At 49.5% G+C, this 22007-nt stretch overlaps 1 protein-coding gene across 7 annotated transcripts in view; it reads left to right on the forward strand.

Moving 5' to 3' along the window:
• MEIS1 (Meis homeobox 1) overlaps positions 1 to 22007 on the forward strand; it is a 211796-nt gene that overhangs the window by 92886 nt on the left and 96903 nt on the right. For 2 of the 7 annotated variants that reach the window (XM_054820295.1, XM_054820300.1), the window contains exons 1-6: positions 8410 to 8604; positions 12134 to 12360; positions 13989 to 14130; positions 14667 to 14717; positions 15541 to 15591; positions 16984 to 17130. In XM_054820295.1, coding sequence (XP_054676270.1) covers positions 8548 to 8604; positions 12134 to 12360; positions 13989 to 14130; positions 14667 to 14717; positions 15541 to 15591; positions 16984 to 17130 — 675 coding nt within the window. In that variant the 5' untranslated portion in view covers positions 8410 to 8547. Of the gene's footprint in view, positions 1 to 8397; positions 8605 to 9184; positions 10451 to 12133; positions 12361 to 13988; positions 14131 to 14666; positions 14718 to 15540; positions 15592 to 16983; positions 17131 to 22007 lie in introns of those variants that run through there. The other 5 variants (XM_054820301.1, XM_054820296.1, XM_054820302.1 and 2 more) reach the window with 5 other exon arrangements.

Below are 22007 nucleotides of genomic sequence, written 5' to 3' on the forward strand. Positions count from 1 at the left end.
GACAAAGCACAGCAGCAGGACAGCACAGGAAAACTAAGCAAGGGATGTGTGTCAAGCCACATTTTATATCTTTGATGTCCACGCCATTGTTTTTTGAGAATGGCTTTGGGAGGAGCCACCTGAGTCAAGAAGGCAAGAGATCTTTGCAGGTGGTCCCTCATGGAGGAGCCTGGCCCAACATCCCAATGGCCAGAAGAAGAAACGAGGCAGTTGTCTGCCTCCCAACCCAACGAGGCCAGTGAAGGTGCTGGAAGGACATCTAGTGAAGAGTGCTGCTGATGGATCTCAGCCCGCGTGAAGCTATGACCTCTCAGTAAGGAAATATTTGGGATAACTGCAGCTTTTCTGGAAAACTGTGAAGAGAACTGCAAACACATGCAACTGTCATAAAACCTTCCAGTCTGGAGATGCACAGAAAGAGAAAGCTTATTGCTCACGAGAGTTTGTCATCCCAGGAGGGCAGGAGGAGGATGCGGCATTCCCAGGTATGGAAATCCAGGGCAGAAAGCCACCAGCCACTCGAGTTCAATGAGGCAGAGATTTTTAAAGCAGAATTTGAACTGTGTAGCGAAGTCAGACAGTGGAGCTTTCCCCTAGCTTATAGACCCAACATGTGCTTCTAATACAGAAACTAAAGCAGAAGCTAAAGTTACTGCAAGACTGAGCGTACTAATGAATCAAATTGTCTCTACACGACTTCAAAGGCTTTGGGAAGAAGCAAGAATAACTAGAAATGTAACACTAATGGCAAGGACAACGTGGCTGGCACCGGTGAAACCCTGTGAGGGTCTCTTTATCGACAGAGAAGTGTAGTGTGTGTGGAAAAAGCTGAAAAAAAATTAATCTGGTGGTGCTGTACAGGAAAGGAGAAGGAGCAGCAGCGGCCTCAAGTTCGGTGAGAATAAAAGCAAGGCAGAATGGGCTTAGTGGAAAAATGAAGTGAGCAGTACAGTAATAAAATTTGAAAAGAGGACCGAAGTAAGAAGCATTTCAAATACTAGCAAGGACAGGAAAATAATAGAAAGGGTTACAAATGATCAGCAATGCAGATGACTATAATAAACTATAATAAACTTCAACTTGGAAACATAAAAGAAGAATATGATCTAGGATGATATAGGAAAAATAATTTAAAGCAAGGTATTCTGTGGGGGGAGAGATCTGGGCAAGGTCTAGTAGTTGCTGTTTATGAGTTAATGAAGAGAGGGGTGGCCCAAGAGACAAAGTATCTCGCCTCTGTGCCTTGGGCCACCACGTAGTTGCTTGGTCGAGTCCCTTGAAAACCTTCTGTGCTTCAAGTGCTCTGGCTGTGGAATGAGGATTTCCTGTCTCACACACATGCTCGTAAGATGTTCAGCTGCTACGATGGCACCCCTGATGCCGCAAGCCGTCACATACCCTTTGGCTGAGCAGTCTCGTTTCAGGGGGTGCACTCAAGGAAGATCAAATTAAAAGGCATGGTAGAAATGGAGAGGGGGACCAAAGCGTTTAGGCAGGCTAGTGCATCTCCACAGTTCACCTTTATGTGATGAAGGGTAAATGTGTCATGGAGAACGTGGCTCCATTCTGCTCCTGTTTGCATCCAGAGAGGCATAAAAGCAGTGTTGTGAGGGAAGAAGAGGGGTGAGGCAAAGAATTCAGCATCCCCAAAATCCCCTGAATACCACTTGGTTGGGTAGAGCCCGCTGACATGCTTTTGTTGGCTGCACAACGGAGAGGTTCAAAGCTACTTCAGTCGTGTCTACATGCACTACGATACGTATCTACCTCCAGAAGGGTACAGCCCTTTTCAAAAGGTGACTTAGGCACTTAATCCCGGTGACTTTCAATGAGACTTGGGCCGGTAGGGAACTCCTGAAGTGTGGCTTATTGCCCACATTGGCTAAAGATGGTTTATCTCTCTGGCAGGAATTAGGTGCCAAATTTTGTGTGGACTGTGGTCACTGCACTATTGAGAGAAGTAGCAAAATGTCTTTGGAAATTTGAACTGAAAGCTTGAATGGTGGGATAGTCCTCCTCAAAGCATACTGAGAGCCCTCTTAGCTAAAATATAGAGTATTGAATTGATCTAAAGTCTGCTAAATGCAAGGAAAAAATGCTGCAGTTGAGGAGAGTTGAGCTGATTGCTCTATGAGATGTTTCTCTGGTTCCACGTAAAAAATATTCCCTTTCCAGAGTTTGGGTGCTTATCTGATTTCTTGTCTTGTTCCTATGACTAAGTTGAGGATAAGAACAGGAGAGAATTTTCTCTGAAGTGCAACTATGGCTTCTCAAGCAAAGCTAACATCCTCGAGCTAAAACAAGTGCTCAGTGGGGTAAGCTGGAAGAAAACGCTCTCTTGATGCATCTTGGTGGGTTTTTCTGACTGGGGTTTCCCTTTGTCAACTGCAGATCCCTGCAGATCTTTTCATGAACACTTTAAGCCACAGAAAATGACCGTTAGCATCATGTGGTCATGCAGGATGCTCTGAATCCCCAGGACGTCAGAGTTTCCCATCTGAAACCAGCGCATGGGCCTGGCTCGGTCCCTGCGTGTCTCTCCGGCCCCTCGCAGCAGAGCTGCGAGGCCAGAGTGGAGCAGCTGGAGGCCAAGCCACGATACGGGGCTGCCCCCACCGTGGCAACGGGGCTGCGGAGGAAGCGATGCTGCTGCTGCCATGTGGGAGGCCCAGGGCTCGGGAGGCAGCTCCTGGGGCTGGGGCCCCTCCGAGGGGATGCTCGCTCTGCACGGAGGAAAGTGCAGCTTTCACCGCCTCCCTCCCTGATCCCCCTCCTTCTCTCCTGCACTTTTTTTTTCCCCTCCCTGCCTGCTTCTCACAGCTGCTGCCTTAGGGAGCCGGCCTTGGTGCGGGAGGAGGCCGCCTTCCCCTGCAAGGCTCAAGGGTGAGGGCAGCTGCCTCTGCTCTAACCGGCAAGTGGGGAGGATGGAGAGGGGACAGCAAAGGTGGGGGGGACAGGCAGAGGGTGAGCACTCCTGTGGTTTGGGGCTGACGTGGCTTGCATGGCACCGCTGTGGCTGGGGAGGTGTAGGGAAAGGAGGATGCCGCGTTTGAGTGCCTCTCCTCCAAGGGAGGTTTTAAAAATGGTTAAGGAGGGGTTTTTTCCTAAGTCATCCTCAGAGCAGTCTTTTGTGCGCAGACACACACACATACCCACATATGCTTTTCTCACAGCCATCGTAGCTGGCTAATAATTATCCAAGGGAGCTCAGATATATGGAGAGACACGTATGTCCACATACTCACCTGTAAGACCCCAAAGTGAATGACAGCCACCCATCCCATCTGTCACACGCGCTGCTTGCCTGCGCTCACACGCACCAAGTCGAAGCCACTCGTGCCCTAATAAACGCTTCCAAACGAAGGAGCAAGAGCAACTTGAAGCTCTTTTGCAGCCCTTGGGTTTTTTTCTTTTTTTTTCTTGCCGAGAGAATTGTTTGCAGGTTCAAGAGAGATGTTTAAATAGCTCTGCAGATCCATTTAGTAAAGTCAATATGCAATTATGCAAAAGTCTATGATAATGCACCCACAGATGCAGATAGAGGCGGATTGCGCTGTCCTGGGGGGAGCTGCGGGCAGCTGGTAACTCTTGGGGCGGGGGGTTGCGGGGACCCTGACACGCTCCCCTGCCTCCCCGGCCTCTTGCACGCCCAGGCACATGTCGGTGCCCGGTGCTGGTGCCGGGGGGCGGTCTGGCGGGGCCGGGCTGGGCTGAGCACGGGCGGCCCCGGCGGGGCTGCGGGTCCGGGGAGCGCCCGGCGCCGCCCGCCTTCCCCCGGGGCCGCCCCGACCCGACCCGCACGGGCGGGCACAGAGCTTTGCTCCTTATTTTCCTCTATTATTATTATTATTTTTAATTTATAAAGCGTGAGTGATTTATACCCAAATTTAGCTAGCTGTGTCGTTTGCAGAAACCCATCTCCGCTGCTGGATCGGCAAGCCGAGCCTTCAGAGAGCCCCCAAGTTTCCTCCCATCCCACCGTGCTTAACAACCCCAGATCCCCACTCCAATTAATGCCTATCCTCTGCAATCGGCATCAGAGGCAAGCCGAAATAGTTCTGTAATGGGCTCATTAGCCAAGCTGAATACGGGGTTAGGTAATAGGAATGGAGCAATATTGAAAATTAGTTTGGAGGAAAACATCAAATGAAAAGGCTCTGACAAAACTCCGCTGTGCTCTAGTTCAGCCGAGGTACTGTCAGATACCAATATTCAATTCCCTCTGGCTTGAAATTGGGGGTTTATTTTGTTACTCGCTAATTTGCTTCTTGTACAATGTCGCAAGTACTTTCAGACTCATTTAAAAGGGTAAGATACTTCGTTCAACTTTTTAGAAGAGGGGCGTTCAACTTTTTATACCAGGGGCACGGCATCATTTAATTTCTGCTTTATGTGCTCTGAGGAAAGTATCCGTAATCCCTTGCTGATAAAAAAATCAGGCAAGTTGTTGTTTTCCTTCAAAGACAGCAATTTTACCCGCAGAGACGAACTCGGAGCTGAACTTAACCCAGCAGAAGTGGGGAAAGTCTCCAGAAAAAAGGTATCGAATATTTTAGGCTAATGTCACCCTCTGTTGAACTCTGGCAAGTGGCTCTGAAGGCAGAGAGCTGTCGGAGTTGGTCTGCTACAAGTGGCAGAAGGGTTTGCTTATACCTTCATTTAACGTATTTTTTAAAACCCTATTGTTCGGCTACGTGGGTGTCTCCCGTTTTTTAGGCTACGTGCGTGCATATGTGTGGATTGAGAATAGGCGCTTAGAGATCTATGCTTTAAAAAAACTTCTTTGAGCTCACGTAGACTACTAGATTTTTATCTACGTGTACAGTCGGCTGCTGACACTCTCTGTAAATACGACAAAGGCTTTGCATTTCACAGCCCCTCTGCGCCTCTCGCCTCGCAAAGTCAAGGTTCTTTTTAAAGGTGGTTGGTTGGGGATTTTTAAAAGCAAAAAAAAAAAAACAAACAACTTTTTTTTTTTTTAAATTATCGTCTTGAACTTTGTTTTTTTGGAGGAGAGCGGAGAGCCAAGTGGGCAGGGAGAGGGGAATTACCCAGCTTGGCTGCATCTGCCTGGGAGCATCCGCGGCTCGGGCACGGGCAAAAGGCTCGGGAACTTAAAACGGCAACGTGTGTGCTTCGTGTAAGCCCGAGACGAACGCCGTGCTGGCGCAAACCCCCTCTCCTGCTGCCCCAGCAAAGAGTGGCTGCTGTCGAGGCATCGAGCCGATTGCCTTTGCTGCCCTCCGAGAGCATCCCCGCGGGTGGGAGCTGCCCGGGCTGGGAGCGCTCTCTGCCCCACGGGCTGCAGCCGGCTGGTGGCGGAGGGTAAGTTTTTAAACCATTCGCAAATATTTACCCCCTTCTTTTTTATTATTTTTTTCCTCTCTCTCCTACATATTTAGCTAATGTCCAGCTGCCTCCCACGGGTAAACTCAAGCCATTTTTACGCTATCCCCCCTTAATGCAGCCGATTGCTTCGCGCTCTGCGGTCAATAAAATCCCGAGTACTTAAAAGTGGAGTTTTCATACAATTATACAGATGTACCCCAACGAAACAACAATTGTGTCTTTTCTGTCCGAGGTCGCTTTTCTTCTTCTTCTACCGAGAAATTTGGCGCCTCCGGCCCCTCCAAATTACCGAAAATATACTTTTCTCCCGCAGAAAGTTTGAAGGCGTTTCTGGCTGTAGTTTCGCCGTCGCCCAGTAGACGGCACAACAGCTCAATCCTTCAGATGCGAAACAGTCGAGCAGCTTTTTTTTTTTTTTTTTTTCTTCTTTAATTAAACAGCCAGAGTTTTACCCAGCATTTTTTAAAATTATTATTATTATCTCATTCAACGAGAAGTATAGTAATATCAGTAGCAAAGGGGGAGGGCTTGGCATAGGCAGGGAGTAAAGAAATGCGACGGGCAGCTGGGCTAAATACAGGTATCGCCGCAAACACCGGAGCGGAGCAGCGCTTCCAGATTAATACAAATGAACTTGTGGCGCCTATGTCGTGTGAGGGAAACCAAACCAAAGCAAAACCCAAAGAATCCCAACCCCAACACTATCGTGCTGCCGGGCTCTGGGGTTATTCTGGGGATTTTAGGCTGAAATTGTCTAACCGTAGCGTGAAATAGGAAGGCGCCGCCGGGCAGGGGCTCAGGTCGGCTCGGCTCGGCTCTGCTCGCCCGGGCTACCCCGAGGTGCCACCGCGGGGTAATACCTGGCAGCCGCCGCCACTTTTGTCCCTGAAAGGCTCCTTTTGTGTGCGCGTGCCTTCCCTCCCTCCGCCGGCACCGCTGCCGGAGAAGTTGAGGTGACAAAAATCCCGGCCAGTAACTCATTTCCCGGTTAATTTTATTAAAAAAAAATTATAGCGGTGTTTAGAAAGTTTTAAGACAACCGTAAATTTTATTGGGAATATTTTATGAAGACCTCCATTTAATTAATAAAAGACCCCCATAACTTCTACAAACGTCAAGGGCCGGCGGTGGGGCGGGAGGGAGCGGGCAGCCATCCCTCCCCGCCACCGCCACCCCCGCGGGCCGCTCCGCGGGCTCCGGCGGCCGGGGCGCCGGTCCGGCATCGCCCGCCCCGGGCTGCCGGCGGCATCCCAGGGCCCGAGCGGTTTTGCCTGTAGCTGCTGGATAGCACAAGCTGACCTCGGGCTGACTCCCCAGCCGGACCAGCCGCTCTTTGTGTCCTGGAATCGGGAGCTAGTAAACAAACCCCGAAACCCCAGGCGCTGCGCTTCATCTGCTCGCTTAAATCCCTTGCAGTTAACCTCCTTTTATTATCACTTCCCCCCCCTCCCCGCCTTGGGTCTGTCCTTTAATAGGTCTTTAAACAGGTTGGGGTGTTTTTTTTCCATCCCTCTCTCAGCCGTTTCATCAGGCTCTGACTTTTCGGGTATCTCCGCACGTATCGCTCCCCCCCCCCCTTATCTGAAGCATTCCGGGATTATCTCTCGGCCGCTTTTCAAACGCTTTCTTCTGCGGTTTCTTGTTTATTTGTCTCTTCTGCTTGTTCTTATTTCAGTTTTCAAATTTCAGTATTAATGGTGAAAGAGCACACTTGGATGCTAATTTCCCCACCACCGCCACAAATCCCTGCTAGGAAGGCGACAGGGAAGCCAGCTAGAAAACATTGGATTGTTCCTAGGTATGACTAATTCTTTCCTTAAGCTGGGAAATTCAGCCTGATTAAAAGCCTCATTTATTATCCGATAAGCAAATGGACCCAGATTCCACCTCGTGGAGGAGGCTCCCTTGCTCCCCAGACGCCTTTTTTTTTTTTTTTTCCCCTCAACTCGGTGGACCCCTCCGCGAAAGGCCTGGCTTAAGCGGGGGGGGGGGGAGGGCGAGGGGGGGGGGGGGATTCGAGGGGAGCCGCCGGGGCCGCTCAGCACCGCGCAGCGCACCGCGTTCCGCAGCGAGGCCGCTGCCCGGCCCGGGCACCCACCAAACCCCCTCGGTCTTTGCTTTTTATTTTCCCCTTATTCCTATTTCCCTCTCCCGCCCCTCTTTCCACTGTGCGATGGGCAAGCGTCAATAGATGCCTGCAAACCAGCAAGTTTTGGGGAGGAAAAAAAAAAAGATAAATAAAATAGACCCGCCTTGCCTAAAAAAGGCAGCGGGGCGAGATGCTGCGCGGGTCGCTGCCGCCGCGCAGCCCATCACCTTCGGTAGGGATTTACCGAGATAGCGCGGAACTCTCCGTTTACTTTTCCCCTTTTAATAGATGATTAATTGCTGCCCGGATTAAACACTTTTTCTTTTTCCTTCTTTTATGGCCGGTATATTGCAAGCGGAGAGGCGCGCAGCGCAATTTCTCGCAGCAAGCCCTAAGAGTAATAACTGTTTGCTAATTGTAAAATCCTTATCCAGAATGAGGTTTGGGCAAACAATTTGTACGACTGTCATTACATTGTAAAAGTGTTTTAGGCTGGGTTGCGCTGAATTAATCTTATAAAGGCCTGGTGCAGACGCTTAAAAGGGGGGGGGGGGGTTAGGTTTTTTTTTTTTCTTAATTTGTTTAGGAGGGGAAGGAAAAGGGGCTGGGGAGAGGAGGGGATTGCACCTCCGGGAGTTAAGCTGCAGCCTCCCCCTGCAAGGGACCTGTGAGATGGGGAATCGTTACCGAGCGCCGTTCCCCGGGTAAATAAATAGAGAGATCAACCCCACGCCCGTGGCTCGGCGGCTCCCACCACGGACGCGTGGGGTGGGTGGGGGTTAGCGTATTAAAATGGCTCTTACCTGAGAGGTCTTTATTTCCCTCGCCGGGATAAAAGGCCGGTCCTAGCGCAAAGGGGGCGGGGGGGGGGGGAGATGAAAACGGGTTTCCCTGAAGTTTGAGACGTGGCGGCGGGGGCCGAGCCGCTGCCCGCCGTTGCCTGCCACCCCTGGAGCTGCTTGGCCCCTGCCTCGGGGGTTTTACCGGAGTGCACCACCACCCTCCCCCCCCCTCCCCCCGCCACCCCCTCTCCCCCACCCCAGCAGCTCACTCGGGGACCGCTGCACCGGTCTACCGGGCGGTAGGGATTCTCCCGGGCAGGAGATGCGATGGGACCGGGACACCTTTCCCAGTCAACTCGGGGCTCCGCTCAGCCCAGCCCGCAGGTACCGGGAAAGAAGGGACACGCCGACCTCTCCGTTCTCGGACCGGCGGAGAAACGCGAGATCGCGGGGAGGGAACGGCTGTGCTTTAGCACCGGAGCGGACCCCCGGCTTACGCGGATGGGGGGGGGAGCGCTCCCCGCGGAAGGCAGCGCGGCCGCGGAACCCAACGGGGAAAGGGGGGGGGGACGCGCCGGGGCGCCCAGGCGCGTTCCCCCCCCCCCCCGTGGCGCGCCGGTCCGAGCCCCGCTTCCCGCCCGGACCAATGGGGGCGCGGCGCGGCGCTGATTGGTCGGCGGCGGCGCGGCGGCGGCGGCCGGGGGCCGGGTGAGCTCACTCGGCCGGCGGCCGCGGGGGGAGCTGCCGGAGTGATTGGGGGGGGGGGGCGCGGGGGAGCGAGGGGCGGGCGACGGCGCGGCCCCGGGGCGCTGCGCGGGCGCGGAGCGGGGCGGCGGCGCCGTTAGACAAAGGGGACGGGAGCGCCCCCGCACCCACCCGTGGGGGGGGGGGGTGAGGGTGGGGAGGGTGTGTGGGGTGGACACACCGGTTGGGGAGGCGGAGGGTAGTACCGGGAGGGGGCGGTGTATCCAACGTACCACCACCCCCTACAGCGGGGCGGGGGGGCGCGGCGTTACGGGGGCGGGGGGCGGGCGGCGCGCCCCCCTGCGCCGGTGGCGGAGTTGCTGCCGCCCAGCGCATTGTGTAAGACGCGACCTGTTATGGCCACCACTACTTCCGGGTTCCCGCAGTCTGCTCCAGCCCGGCGCTGCGCTGCGCTCGCCGCGGCGGTGGCGGCGGCGGCGGCGGCGGACGCCCGGCAGCGCGCGGCCCGCGGCGGCAGCAGCGGCGGCGGCGGCGGCGGCAGCGCCGCGCCTCCCTCCCCCCCTCCCTCTCTCCCTCTTTCCCTCCCTCCCTCCTTCCCTCCCCGCTGCCCTTCCTCCCCGCGCCCGCCCCGCACGGCGCGGCGCTCCGCCCGGCACCCGCGCCCGCGCCCGGCCCGCCTCCGCCAGCCTCGCCCGGCGGCCGCGCAGGGGCAGAGCGAGCCGGCGCCGGCGAGGAATTAGGAGCGATCCGAGGAGGAGCGAAAAAAAACCCCCCATCATCATCATCATCATAATAACCATAATAAAAGGAGAGCCGGCGCGTTAGCGAGCCTTTTTAATTTTTAATTTTTCCCCCTCCTCTTCCTCCTTCTCCTCCTCCCTCGATTTTTAATTTTTATTTTTTTACAAATTTTTTCTTTTTTTCTTTTTTTTTTTTTTTTTTTTTGGGTGAGCGCGCTCGAAAATTAACATTTGAGGTGTCCTGCGCGGTGGGAGCACACGCAGCGGATCATCATCAGTCATTCACCACCTTGACAACCTCGCCTGTGATTGACAGCCGGAGTGGCAAAAAGCCATGAGACTTGGTAGTTGGGTTTGAGGGGCACTTTAAAAAAAAAAAAAAAAGAAAAAAGAAAAAAAGAAAAAAAAAAACTGATTTGGGGAAAGGATATTTGCTTTCGCCCCGCTGCTGTCTTGGAAACGAGAGGGGGAGAGTAAGAGAGAGAGACAGGGAGAGAGGAAAGAAAGAAAGAAAAAGGAAGGAAGGAGGGAGAGTTGATTTTTTTTTCCTTCTATTTTTTTTTTCCTCCTTTTTTAATGCTGAGTTACCGTATCGCTTCGCTGAGATCCAGCAAGCCGAAGATTTTACTCGATTGCTTCCATTGCTGGCGACGCTAAGGGATTTTTGCATTTTTTTGGGGGGTGAGGGGGGGGAACTTCGCGTTTCTTTCTTTTCACACTGGCCTTAAAGAGGATATATTAGAAGTTGAAGTAGGAAGGGAGCAAGCAGGCCGATGGCGCAAAGGGTACGTATTAAAAAAAAAAAAAAAAAAGGATTTCAAATGTGAAATAATATTGAAACGTGGCTGACAGAGACGCTGCGAAAAAAAGTTTCTTTTCTTTTCTTTTTTTTCCCCCTCCTCTTTGGAGCAGGGGCACAAAGCGGTGTCCTGGAGCGGGAGGATTTATCAGTTGTACTTGTAGGCTTAAAACCTGTATATATTGATATTTTCTTGATTCTTTTACTCCCCATCCCGGATCTCTCACGGAAAAGGCAAGCTTTCTATACATTAATGACATGCAGGCATGTAAGTGAATATGTCCGAGCCGCTGTATTTGTTGGTTTTGTAGCTCTAGTCCTACCAATGTCTTTTTTAAAGTCACCAGTGCTTGAAATATTTGAATGTGTGCATGTCTCTGAGCGTTTTGCTGTGTTAGTGATGATATACCGCTTCACTTTCAGAAGATAACTTCTAGCTGGGAGTATGCACAACTTTTTCTTTTTTTCCTCCTTTTTTCCTCTCCCTTTTTTTTATATTCAGTCACAAAAGGTGCAGTGCAATGGGACCAAAAAAAACCCCCAAAACTCTTTTTAAAAGAAAGTCACTTTAATTTGAATTAGAGGGTACCAGCATGCACTGCCATGTGTATTGTTGCTTCTATTTTGGATGCGATCTCCTTTTTTTTTTTTTTTCCTTCCAACTACCTCCTAAATAGAAGGGTTTTTTTTTTTTTGGGGGGGGGGGGAGAATCAGCCGGACTCGGGCGAGCAGGGATTTGGGGAAGGGGAAGAGCCCTGGAAAGAAGTTTTCTTGCCTAATTCGCCTGCCGCCCCTCCGAGTGCTGGTTGGGAAAGAAAGTTCCTTTGCTGACAACTTGCCTTTTACTCTTTCGGTCCAAGCAAGTGTCAGGGATCTTTAAAAGTGTTTATTCACACCTTCGCTTTTAATAGATGAAAAGTGGCCGTTTCCCCCGCTGCCTGGGAACCGCGTTAGCTTTCGCTCCTTAATCTTTAACAAAGAAAACCCTTAAAAAAAAAAAAAAAAAAAGAGGCATTCCCAAAATCCCGAGAGCCCGGGCAAACGTTTCCAGCCTTTCGTCTTTAAAAGTGCGTTCGCGTGGAATTGCTGGAAACCCCCAAAATCGCTCTTTTTTTTTTTTTTTTTTTTTTTTTTACCGCTGCTGAACTTTTTGCATCCTCGCTGGGTTAGGTACCTGACTTCTTATCAGCGCGAAAAGTTTAGCGGAGGGAGACTTGGGCTTCGTGAACCGCTTCCTTTCACAAGGGGTGTTTGCGGGGTGCGGGGGGGTGTCCTTTTTAAAATTTCTTTTATTGTTATTGCTGTTGTTATTATTACTATTCCTCCCCCGCTCCGCACCCGGAGGATTTCGGGTCGTGCGGGCAGCCGGGCCGTAGCAGCCCAGCCCTGCAGCTCCTCGGCCCGGGGCGGCGTTTCCCTCCCCGGGGCCGGCGGCTGCACAGCGGCCGCACGGGTGGTGGCGGAGGGGGGGGGGAACCGGCGGCGCGGAGCCCGGGCGCACCCCGGGGGGAAAGCGGCTTCTCCCGGGACGGGGAGGGGGGGAAGGACGGGACGGGAGTGGGGTTGCTGCCGGGGGCGCTGCCCCCCCTCACCCCCCATACACACACACACACCCCCCTCTCCCGGCGCGCCCCCCCCTGACGCCTCTCTGCTCTCTCTGCCCCGCAGTACGACGAGCTGCCCCACTACGGCGGCATGGAGGGGGTGGGCATCCCCACCACCATGTACGGGGACCCCCACGGCGCCCGCCCCATGCAGCCCGTCCACCACCTCAACCACGGGCCGCCGCTCCACTCGCACCAGTACCCGCACGCCGCCCACGCCAACGCCATGCCCCCCGCCATGGGCGCCTCCGTCAACGACGCCCTCAAGAGAGATAAAGATGCCATCTACGGGTAGGTGCCGCGTAAGGCTCCGCGCCCGCGCAACCTGCGCGGAATGGACCGGGGAGAGGGGTGGTGCGGGCCGGGCTGCCCCTGCGCGGGATGGGGAAGGGCGGGTTGGGGAGCGCTGCGCGGAAAAGGGATGCGTTCTTAAATTTTTTATGATTATTTTTTTAAAATGGGAGGGGGAGAGAGAGGGCTGGGGTCCCCCTGGCACGGGGAGCCGTGGGGGCTCCGCAAAATAGGAGCCGGAGATTGCTGGAGGGGCAGCAGGCATCACCACGGGGAGGAGGAGGAAGAGGAGGAAAATAATATTCCCAGGGCACAACCTGCGCCGGGTGGTAAATCTCCGCACGGAGTTTGGGAGCAGGGAAGAGTTGGAGTGCTTCGCTCAACTTTCCGCTTTGTTCCTCCCTCCTTGCGCTATGAAGGAGAAAACTCGAGTTGCTTCTCTCAACTCTCTTCCCTTTTTTTTTTTTCCCCTCTTTTAATTTTTAATTTTTTAAAACTTTTTACCCGACAGCATTGAATGCTGCTCAATGCGGCAACTTGCAAAGCGGTTCCTAGGCCATTGCGATGGGAGCTGATGGGTTACGTTGGGCGGCGGGCAGATGCTTTTAAAATGAATCTGCCCGTCTTGAGTTTGAAGGGAAGTTTAAGAGCCTTTTAAAATCGGTCTCAAAACAGTGAGGAGAAGGAGGAGAGAAAAAAAAAAAAATCACGTCTTTCGGTTTCTTTATCGGTTTATCAGAAATCTGTAGGGTTGGTTAAAACTCAGCGGTGTACGGTACCCAAAAGAAAGAAAAAAGAAAGTATGAAGCCCTGGGAAAAAAATGAACTCCCTGTTATAAATATACATATATACGTGTGTGTGCCCATGCTTATTTATTGATTTAAATTATTAAACGGCCGAGGGAGCCAGATGCACACGCAGCCTTTCTCCCGGGGAGGCTTTTAAAGCTGGGAGAGCCCAAAAGCACCTGGTTCCCCCCGCGGGTCGGGGCGGCGGAGCTCGGGGGGGGCGGCGGGCAGGCAGGCAGGCAGCCCGGCTGGCCAGCGCCTGCCGGTGGGTCGGCTTCTTTGGCGCTGGGTGTTGGGGGGTGGGTTTGGGGGCTTTTTTTTTTCCTTTTTTTTTCTTTTTAATTTGGATGGGAATTGTTTCTTTTTGTTGTTGTTGTTTTCCTGGTTTGTGGGTTTGGGTTGGGTTTTCTTTTCCATTCGCTCCCAGCAAGTCCTCCAGCGGAAAATGGGAATTAAAAGCATGAAAGGCAGAAGTGTACGTCCAGAAATTTTAATTTATTGTTTTTTTTTTTTTTCCTAAAGACAAGGAAAGTTAATTCAAAATGGCTGCTGGAACCGGCTTGGGTTTTATTCTTAGCTTGTCCTAAGGTTGTATTAACAATATCTGTGGCCAGATAACGCCGAAAGGCCGGGGAGATGCAGGGCTGCCGGCCGGCCGGCTGCGGGAAGGGGCCGGGGCGCTGCGGGAGGCGGCGGGGGGTTGCCGGAGCCCCCTTCGGTGGGTGCCCCCCTCCCCACGCACGTTGCTGCGGGACTAACTATTGTATTTGGGATTTTTTTTGTTTCGTTATGATTTTTTTTTTCCCCTCTGTGTGTGTGACTATTGTATTTTCTTTCAGACACCCCCTGTTCCCTCTTTTAGCACTGATTTTTGAGAAATGTGAATTAGCTACATGCACACCCAGGGAGCCCGGGGTAGCGGGAGGCGATGTTTGCTCCTCTGAGTCTTTCAATGAAGACATAGCAGTGTTCGCCAAACAGGTCAGCAAAACCGGGTTGAAACAGTAAAGGAAAAAAAGAGGGGGAAAAAATCGTAACGAGAAAAACAAGTTTCTGTTGAGATAAAGATGCGCGTTTCCCCCTCCCCCCTCTCTTACTGCAAGAGGCAAAAAAAAACCCAAAAAAGCAACCAAAAACCCACCCCAAAACCCAACCCAACCAAACCAAACAAAACAAATAAATCGGGAAATCTCGGCATTTACCACCCCCCTAAAGAAGTGAATTAATCGGAGCGGTCTGTGCCCAGGCGGGGGTTTCGCGGCGCGGCTCCCAGGAGCTGGGCCGGGGCTCTGCCCGGGAAGCTCCGTAGGTATTTTTCGGTGTATTTGATTCACTTGTTCAAGTGTTTGGCTGATGTACTAAATCCAGCAGTCAGGGCTTTGCACGAAAGGTTACATAATGGACCCGACAGTGTAATGAAGCAAGAAATAATAACGTCTGCTTTTTCTGCTTCCATATTTCAAATCTTTTTTATTATTTTTTTTTCCTCCCCCTTTCCTCCCCTTTCTTATATTTAGATCCGAGCAGAGAAACCCCTCTTTTCCTCTAATCCTGAACTGGATAACTTGGTAAGAGTTAACAACACTTCTTCCTCTCCCCACCCCCACCCCGCAACCCTCCCTTCCCTTCCCATTTATTTTTTTTTTTTTTTAAACTTCTGTGTCTTCTGGAGAGATGGTTTGGTGGTGCTAAAGTGAAAATTTCTCAGGTGGATCTTTTTAAAAAAATATTACTATATGATGATTTTTATCATTACAAGTAAATACGGTGCGGTAATTGTGTGGAAGTAAAAAAAAAAAATAATCCCATCAGGATATACATAAAGAAGGCCCCGTCCAAAGGGGAGCTTGTGGGCTTGATGGCGAGCTCGCCTGCCCAAGAGGAGCGTGGATTTATCCACGCTGTAGCCAGCCCCTCCATGTACCTTTTAAGCAGCTCGATGGGAAACGTAGAGGATTGCAGTGGCTGGAGATGCACCGTTCGCTAACTCACCGAAAATGAGGTCTTTTCTCTCTCTCTTTTTTTTTTTCCCCTTAAGGATAAACAAATATTTTGCCTCCGTTGTAGCAGTCTTGCTCCCGCTTTCACAAAGCAAGGAGCCAGCGATGGTGTTTAGAGTTGGGGTTTTTTTAAAGAAATGTTTATGATCCGTATAATTTAGTTGCTTCGTTGCAAGAGGGATTTTTTTTTTTTGTTAACTCTAGATCGCTTCTCGTTAAACAGCGCACAAAGCCACCGCTATTAAGTTTTAGTGTTATTGCCATAAATCAAAACAACTTTTTATTTACTACTAGAGAAAAGTCAAGCTACAAAGTGTGGCATGGGCGGCTGTGGGAAATATCCCCAAATCCAGGAATGAGATAAATACGCATGTTGTTTGTATCTTTGCAGATGATTCAAGCCATACAAGTATTAAGGTTTCATCTGTTGGAATTAGAGAAGGTAATTTTTGTCTCTCTCCTCTCTGTCTTTATTCCTCCTCCGTTTCAGTACTGCTGAAGTTCAGGCTTCTGGTAAATTTGCATAAATGTCTTTCTTTCTGGTAATTAGTGTCAAGACCAATCTTGGCGTCCATTTCTCTTCGCAGTTTAATTACAATTTCAGCCTCTAAAACCGGGCTCTCAAACGCCCAGGCCTTGTGTTCATTGTAATACTTTGCTGGCTTTGTATAAATAGTTGCAGTTCTGCGGTGCCGCAGATGAGACTCGAAATGGTTGGTTCAGTCGAGACCCTGAAATCGTGTGTTTTTTTTTTTTTAAATATATTTATTTTTTCTGCATTGTGGTGGGGAAGAGACTTTGGTTGCAGTTAGTTGGGATGGGGATTTTTTTTTTTTTTTTTTTTAAGAGCCATCTGCAGGTCAGGCTCAGGGCACGGATTGTCCTGTAACATTTTGCAGAGACAAAGCAGAGTTGATAGTTGTGTCTGTCTCTTGTTCCTGGGAATATTGTACACCTCCGAGCAGAAGAAAGAGATTGCGGCCTAAATGCAGGTTTTTATGCTGGCTATTTTAGAAATCTTAGGAGGGAGAATGCTAATTTCTAAGAAGGCGGTGTCATCCGAGCTCACGTTAAATTGGAAGTGCACTCTGGTTTCCTGAGGATTTTTTACGTGTCATTGATAGCTGGCCTAGAAGAGAATTCCCTTTCTCCTAAAAATAAACATTTTGAGAGGTTTTTAAATAGTTGAAAAGTTTCTCGGGAGCCTCAGCCACTTTATCTAACCATAACTGGCAGGTTGTTCTCGCTCTCCCCGAAATGTGTTAAAATCTGCCCAATAATCGAGGCAGCTCAGGTACGAGTCTATCAGAGCGACTGGGGATTTCAGGGCACGGATGCCTATAATGTATTTCAGCCTAGTGCATCGGGATTTTTTTTTTCTTTAAATCCTTTTTTCTGTCCTCATACCCCTTTGGAAAGGGTTTATGATGAAATAACTGGATGAAATTAAATAGTTTACCTTAAATGTCACCCATGCAGGTCACCTCTCTAATGGCCACAGCTCCGGGAGCAGATGAATTTAACACGGGTGTTGAATATGTTGTAGCCTGTGAATCATCTTGTCACTGTCAATTTTCTGGGATATCTCTATTTTGCGAGAAAAGAAAGTTATTCCTAATTCTGGATGCGTCTAGAGGTCTCGGGGGGATAATTGCAGTGTGTTTCCCCTATTTAGGACTTTTGATGTCACAGGGGTGAAGGGGGGAGACTGGTTGCACTTGTCAATTTTACTTATGTATTCCTGATTATATTTTCTTCCTTTTCCCCCCCTTCTTTTTTTTTTTCCCCCTTCTTTTTTCTTTTTTTTTTTTTTTTAACCTCTGTCATAATGTAGGTACACGAATTATGTGACAATTTCTGCCACCGGTATATTAGCTGTTTGAAAGGAAAAATGCCTATCGATTTGGTCATAGACGATAGAGAGGGCGGATCAAAATCGGACAGTGAAGACATAACAAGATCAGCAAATCTAACAGATCAGGTATGATGTCGCCAATGCCGCACACGCTGAAATTTGTATGCAGATCGCTCGCTGGGTCACTACGCCTCCTTTTATTATTTGCATATGATTAAGTCCCTTTTAGATAAATTTCCATCGAAATGAAAATTTTTGAATAATGTGGCTATTATTGCTTCATTAAGGTTTGCTCCCGGATTCGACCTGGCGAGATGAGCTTGTAAAAGCATCGCCTGCAAACTCGACCTGTTTCTTGTCGCTTTTAATTTTTGTCTTTATTTTATTTACCCTTTACAATAATAGAAGTGGTAGCCGTGAATCGCTGGTTTCTTGGTGGCTTAGGAAAGGAAAGGCTGGAGCCGTTTACCAAAATAATAATAAAATCCGAGATAGGTGGTCCGGGGAAGACAGAGAGGGTTTGAAATCTAGCAAATACTGGCTATTTTCTTCCCGTCTCTACGGTTCATTAGTCCGTCTTGTCAGTTTTCCTTGGCCGAACGCTTTTAGACTTCAGTGAACATTGCTTTGTGCACGCCTGCCTGCTGCAAACGCGCCCATTTTATTTTACTTAACAGGAAAAAAAAAAAAGGAGAGAAAATAAAACGGGACCCAGGTTTTAAATTATTTTCCTCGATCTTTCCAGTTTTCAAGCCTTCTCTTAAAAAAATAAAAAAAAAATAAAAAGAACACCCCCCTCCCAAACAATACAACACACCGAAACATCCACACTCCAAAACCAAGCCAGCAAAACCTTGCGTGGTTTTGACGGTGCCCAGGTTTTGTCTGGGATGGTTCAAACCTTCATGCCGGCTGTAGCCGATGTGGGAATAGGGATGACTTGGGAAAGCTGGCTTTCCCCTCTCCCCTCCCCTTCTCCTGTGTCTCTCCCCTCCGCTGGGTTTAGGCTGGGATTCTTGCCTTTTAATGGCAGCGTTTGGGGCTAATTCAGGAGGTGCCCAGAGCTAAATTAAGCCCCTACATGATGGAAGTGGCTGAGATTTGGCTTTTTTTTTTCCCCGAGTTGGGTAAAACTGCGGGGTTTTCCCTGTCGGCTTGCTTTCTTTCAGCTGAGGGGTAGCAGCGCTTTGGCTGCAAGAAAGAGGACCCTAGACAAAAAAAAAAAATTAAAAAAAAATCAGAATCCCCGACTAAAAACCCCTAAGTTATTTCTTCTTTATGATCTGCTTCGTAAATACAGTCTTAGGAGTAATCAGCTCCCGACTCTGGAGGTTTCCTTTTGTTCAAGCAAGGCGCAGTCAAGCAGACAGGAGTTTCCTCAGCTGCTTTGCCATTATCACCAGCACTGTCAGCCAGGAGTTATTTTATAGATTACCGACATAAAGGTGCGTTGCATTGCAGCGTGGGCAGTATCTTAAATATTTTCTCCTATCTGCCAAAGGCTATCGGGCTGTTGGTAATGCCGTGACGGGGGGGGGGAGGGGGGGGAGGCAGGCTTGAAGGAAGGCATGAACTTTTAAAAAGGGGGTTATGTGCACATATATGTGGGGTTTGGGTTGTTTTTTCTTTTATTCCCAATTTTGTTGCGAAGGGGAGAGGCTTCACGGGGCGGGCGGAGGGCGGCGCGGCAGGGAGGTGCCCGGCGGGCCGGGGCCGGGGAAGATGCTCCCGGGGCCGGGGAAGATGCTCCCGGAGAGCAGCGACCCCGCGCAGCGCCTTAAAGCGAGGGGAGCCCTACAGCGAGGGTCTAGCTGAGGGAAGCTCGGGTCGCTGCTGTTGAATAAAAATTGTAATCCAACAAGTCTAACTAGAAAATGGGTTTCTAAAAGCTCTGGAGTGCTGGGTACATAAAGCTATTTGAGCAAATTACAAGAATCGCTCAGGGGCACGAATGAAATCAACACTTTAATTGCCTCCAAAATGAAGATTTATACCCCATTTTCCCAACGAATCATTATTTTATTAAAGTGAAAGCTAAAGAAATGAAGCTATAGTTTTGGGGTTGTCGAGGGGAGAGGGTCGTATCGCCCCCCTCCTCCTCGCCCCCCCTTTTTCGCCAGGAGCGCGGACTTTGCGCGCCCGGCGCCGGCCCCTCTCCCGCTGCGCGGAGCCGGCCGCGCACCGCCGCGGGGCTCAGCCCCGGCACCTCCGGCATCCGCGGAGCAGCGCGGGGAGCGGGGCTTTGCTTTCGCGGTCGAAGGGGAAAAAGCTCAAAATTGCGCTTTTTGCCCCCCCCCCCCCCCCCCGGCTCTCCCGGCCGATGGGGCGGCGGGTAAAACCCGCGGAGGACGGGCGGGCGGCGCAAAGCGGACCGCGGAGGTTGCGCGGGAGGGGGGGGGGGGGCGGGGGTTTACCGAGGGATGCGCGGCCGCCCGCGTCCCCGGTAAACTCCGGTGCCAAGTCCGTCCCCGGCGAGGCCGGCAGTATCAGGGCCCTAATGGTTAAATAATAAGGTGTTGAGTGCTTGTCGCTGGGGCGGCTAATTAGGATGTCGCTCCGCGGTGCGCGTTTATGGCTGCGCGGCCCTGGGAAGCGCGGGTGCGCAGGGCCGGGCGGCGGGAGAGAGGGGCCGGCCCGCGGGTGCGGGGCCGGGCGGGCTGTCCCCCTGCCTGCCCGCCGCTGTGCTTGTGAGAGTAGTAAAAGAGTAAGTATGTAAAAGCTTTTATTATGGATTTAATTACATTTTCTTATATTGTGGTAGTAAAGGTTACAGTTAACAGGGCTTTTTCTTTTTTTTTTTTTCCTTCTTTTTTAATTTATTGGTTTCCCCTTATTTATTCTTTCCTTATAGGCCCCTCAATGGCAGTGCCTTTAAGTCCCCCGGTTAATGGAAAGCAATGACACTAATGCTAGATTTTGCAAAGTAAAGCCCCATAACACTAACCATTGTTCAGTGATTTAACTAGCTCAGTGGCAATAGGTCACTAAAATAGCATCCTTCTCCCACGGGCACGACCCCGCTGCCTGCCAGGGTGGGACCTGCGGAGTTGTTGTTTACTATTACTGCTCCAGAAGTACAAGGCAGGAGTTTGGGAGTTTTTGCTGGGGATAATTGAACTCGTGATCAACCAAGCCCTAGGACTTTAAAAAAAAAAACAAACCAAAAAACCCTAGCTGAAGGATTGCACCCATCCTCAAAGTTTCAAAATAAACCTTTTTTAATCATTAGCTTTTCAAATATTTGCATGTTTAAATTTTCAAATGTTTGTCGGAGCCCGGAAAGATTTAAAACACAGCTGTTGCGTGATGTGGATGGGAAAACTCCCTCCGATTAAAAAAAAAAAACAAAACCAAAACCCCAAAGACCGTCTGCAGTCAGATAGCAGAAATTCAGTTTCTTAGGCAATTCCTAAACTATTACTGTGGGGCTGTTTTCTTGAAGCCACAATCACCTTGGTACCCAGGTGCTCTATCCCGAACTGCAAAATTCCCCTACAAGAGGGCGTCTCCAGAAAGCCTTTAGAAAGTCTTTTAAGGAAACCACGTAGAAAGTAGCCGCCACATTCAAATAAAGCACATTAGCAGCGTAAGATAGATTTCATAGGGACAAACCAGTATTTTCTTAGGGAAAATAAACTTGTTGAGCAAATCCACGATAGTATTACTTGACAAAAATTATCATTTAATAATGCACAAGCCAGTTACGTGCGTAGAAACTTTTAAAGGCGAATCGGCAACCGGCCAAATTCCTATAGGGACTAGGAGGGAAATGATCAAAAAATGAACATGAAATAAGACTTCCTGTAAGAAGGTCCATAATTCAACATTATTTGACTCCACTGTCAGGGAAATTGTTGAAGGATAGTAAACTGATACTAGAGTCTCAGTCATTTTTGTTACAGTCTTAAATGTTTGCAACTGTGGCGTTTTAGATGGCCCTTCTTGGGTGATAGTATATCATATATATATATGTATATAATAAAGCAACACTTCTATTTATGTTGCAATAGATTTTTTTTAAATGCGTGCAGTTGCAGAGTTTCTCTAAACAAAATGCGGATAGACAGCAGCTTTTTTTTAAAATAGAAAAATTACTTAAAATGTATTCTTTACGTAAACTGGGACGCAATATCTAGCCTATCTGAAGGTGGATGTGTTGTTTAGGGCATCAACTAGTTACAACTAGACTAACTTTCCCAAATACTTCAAATATATTAGCTTTACCTTGCAGCCAATAGAAAAATAATGCCTCGGCAGAAAAAAATTTACCGAGAAATACTATTTTACTTGGGGACTTCTTCGCAGGTATTTTCAAACCATGTATGGTTTTGATTGGAGGGAGCTAAGAATATTCAAGCCTTCAGTATATGTACTCCATTATTGGAGGAACAGGCATCAAAATACTAGATGTGGTGCAGAGGGTGCAAGGTACAATTTGTTTCTGCATAATAAAAGAGTTACGGTAAAGTAGGACTCTGAGGAGAACCAATAAAATGTTTTAAAGACTCGAAATTTAATTTTCTTCCTCTGACATTATGCCACCTTGGACCAGTGACTCCTTTTTTTGCTGGTTTTGGGGTAACTTTTTTTTTGCTGTGATATTTAGGAGCTGTTACCATGCCCGAGTTTGGCAGACTATTTAATGTAAAGACAGAACACGTTAATTTATATTCTGGGCGCGTTATCATCTGAAACACCGTGGCTGAAATTGTATTAGCAAAATAAGGTTTACTTTGCGCTCTGTTTCTTTAAGCAAGTAAATGTATTGTTAAGTAGATATGAGATTGGGTATATTTAATTTATTATTTTATTTCAATTCAAGGATCTTTGTTGGGTTTTGGATTTGGGGATTTTTTTTAAAAAATCACTGAAGAACCCAAACGTAGCCATCCTTACAGCCGGGTATAATATTTGCTGCCTTCCTTAAGTTGCGTGCTCAGGCCTAACTTCCGCATAAAGTTTTTCAAACTGAAGTTACCTTTTGTTGCAAAGGATACCTTAAT

The sequence above is a fragment of the Grus americana genome, chromosome 3, assembly GCF_028858705.1.
Source record: "Grus americana isolate bGruAme1 chromosome 3, bGruAme1.mat, whole genome shotgun sequence".
Classification (NCBI taxonomy): domain Eukaryota; kingdom Metazoa; phylum Chordata; class Aves; order Gruiformes; family Gruidae; genus Grus; species Grus americana.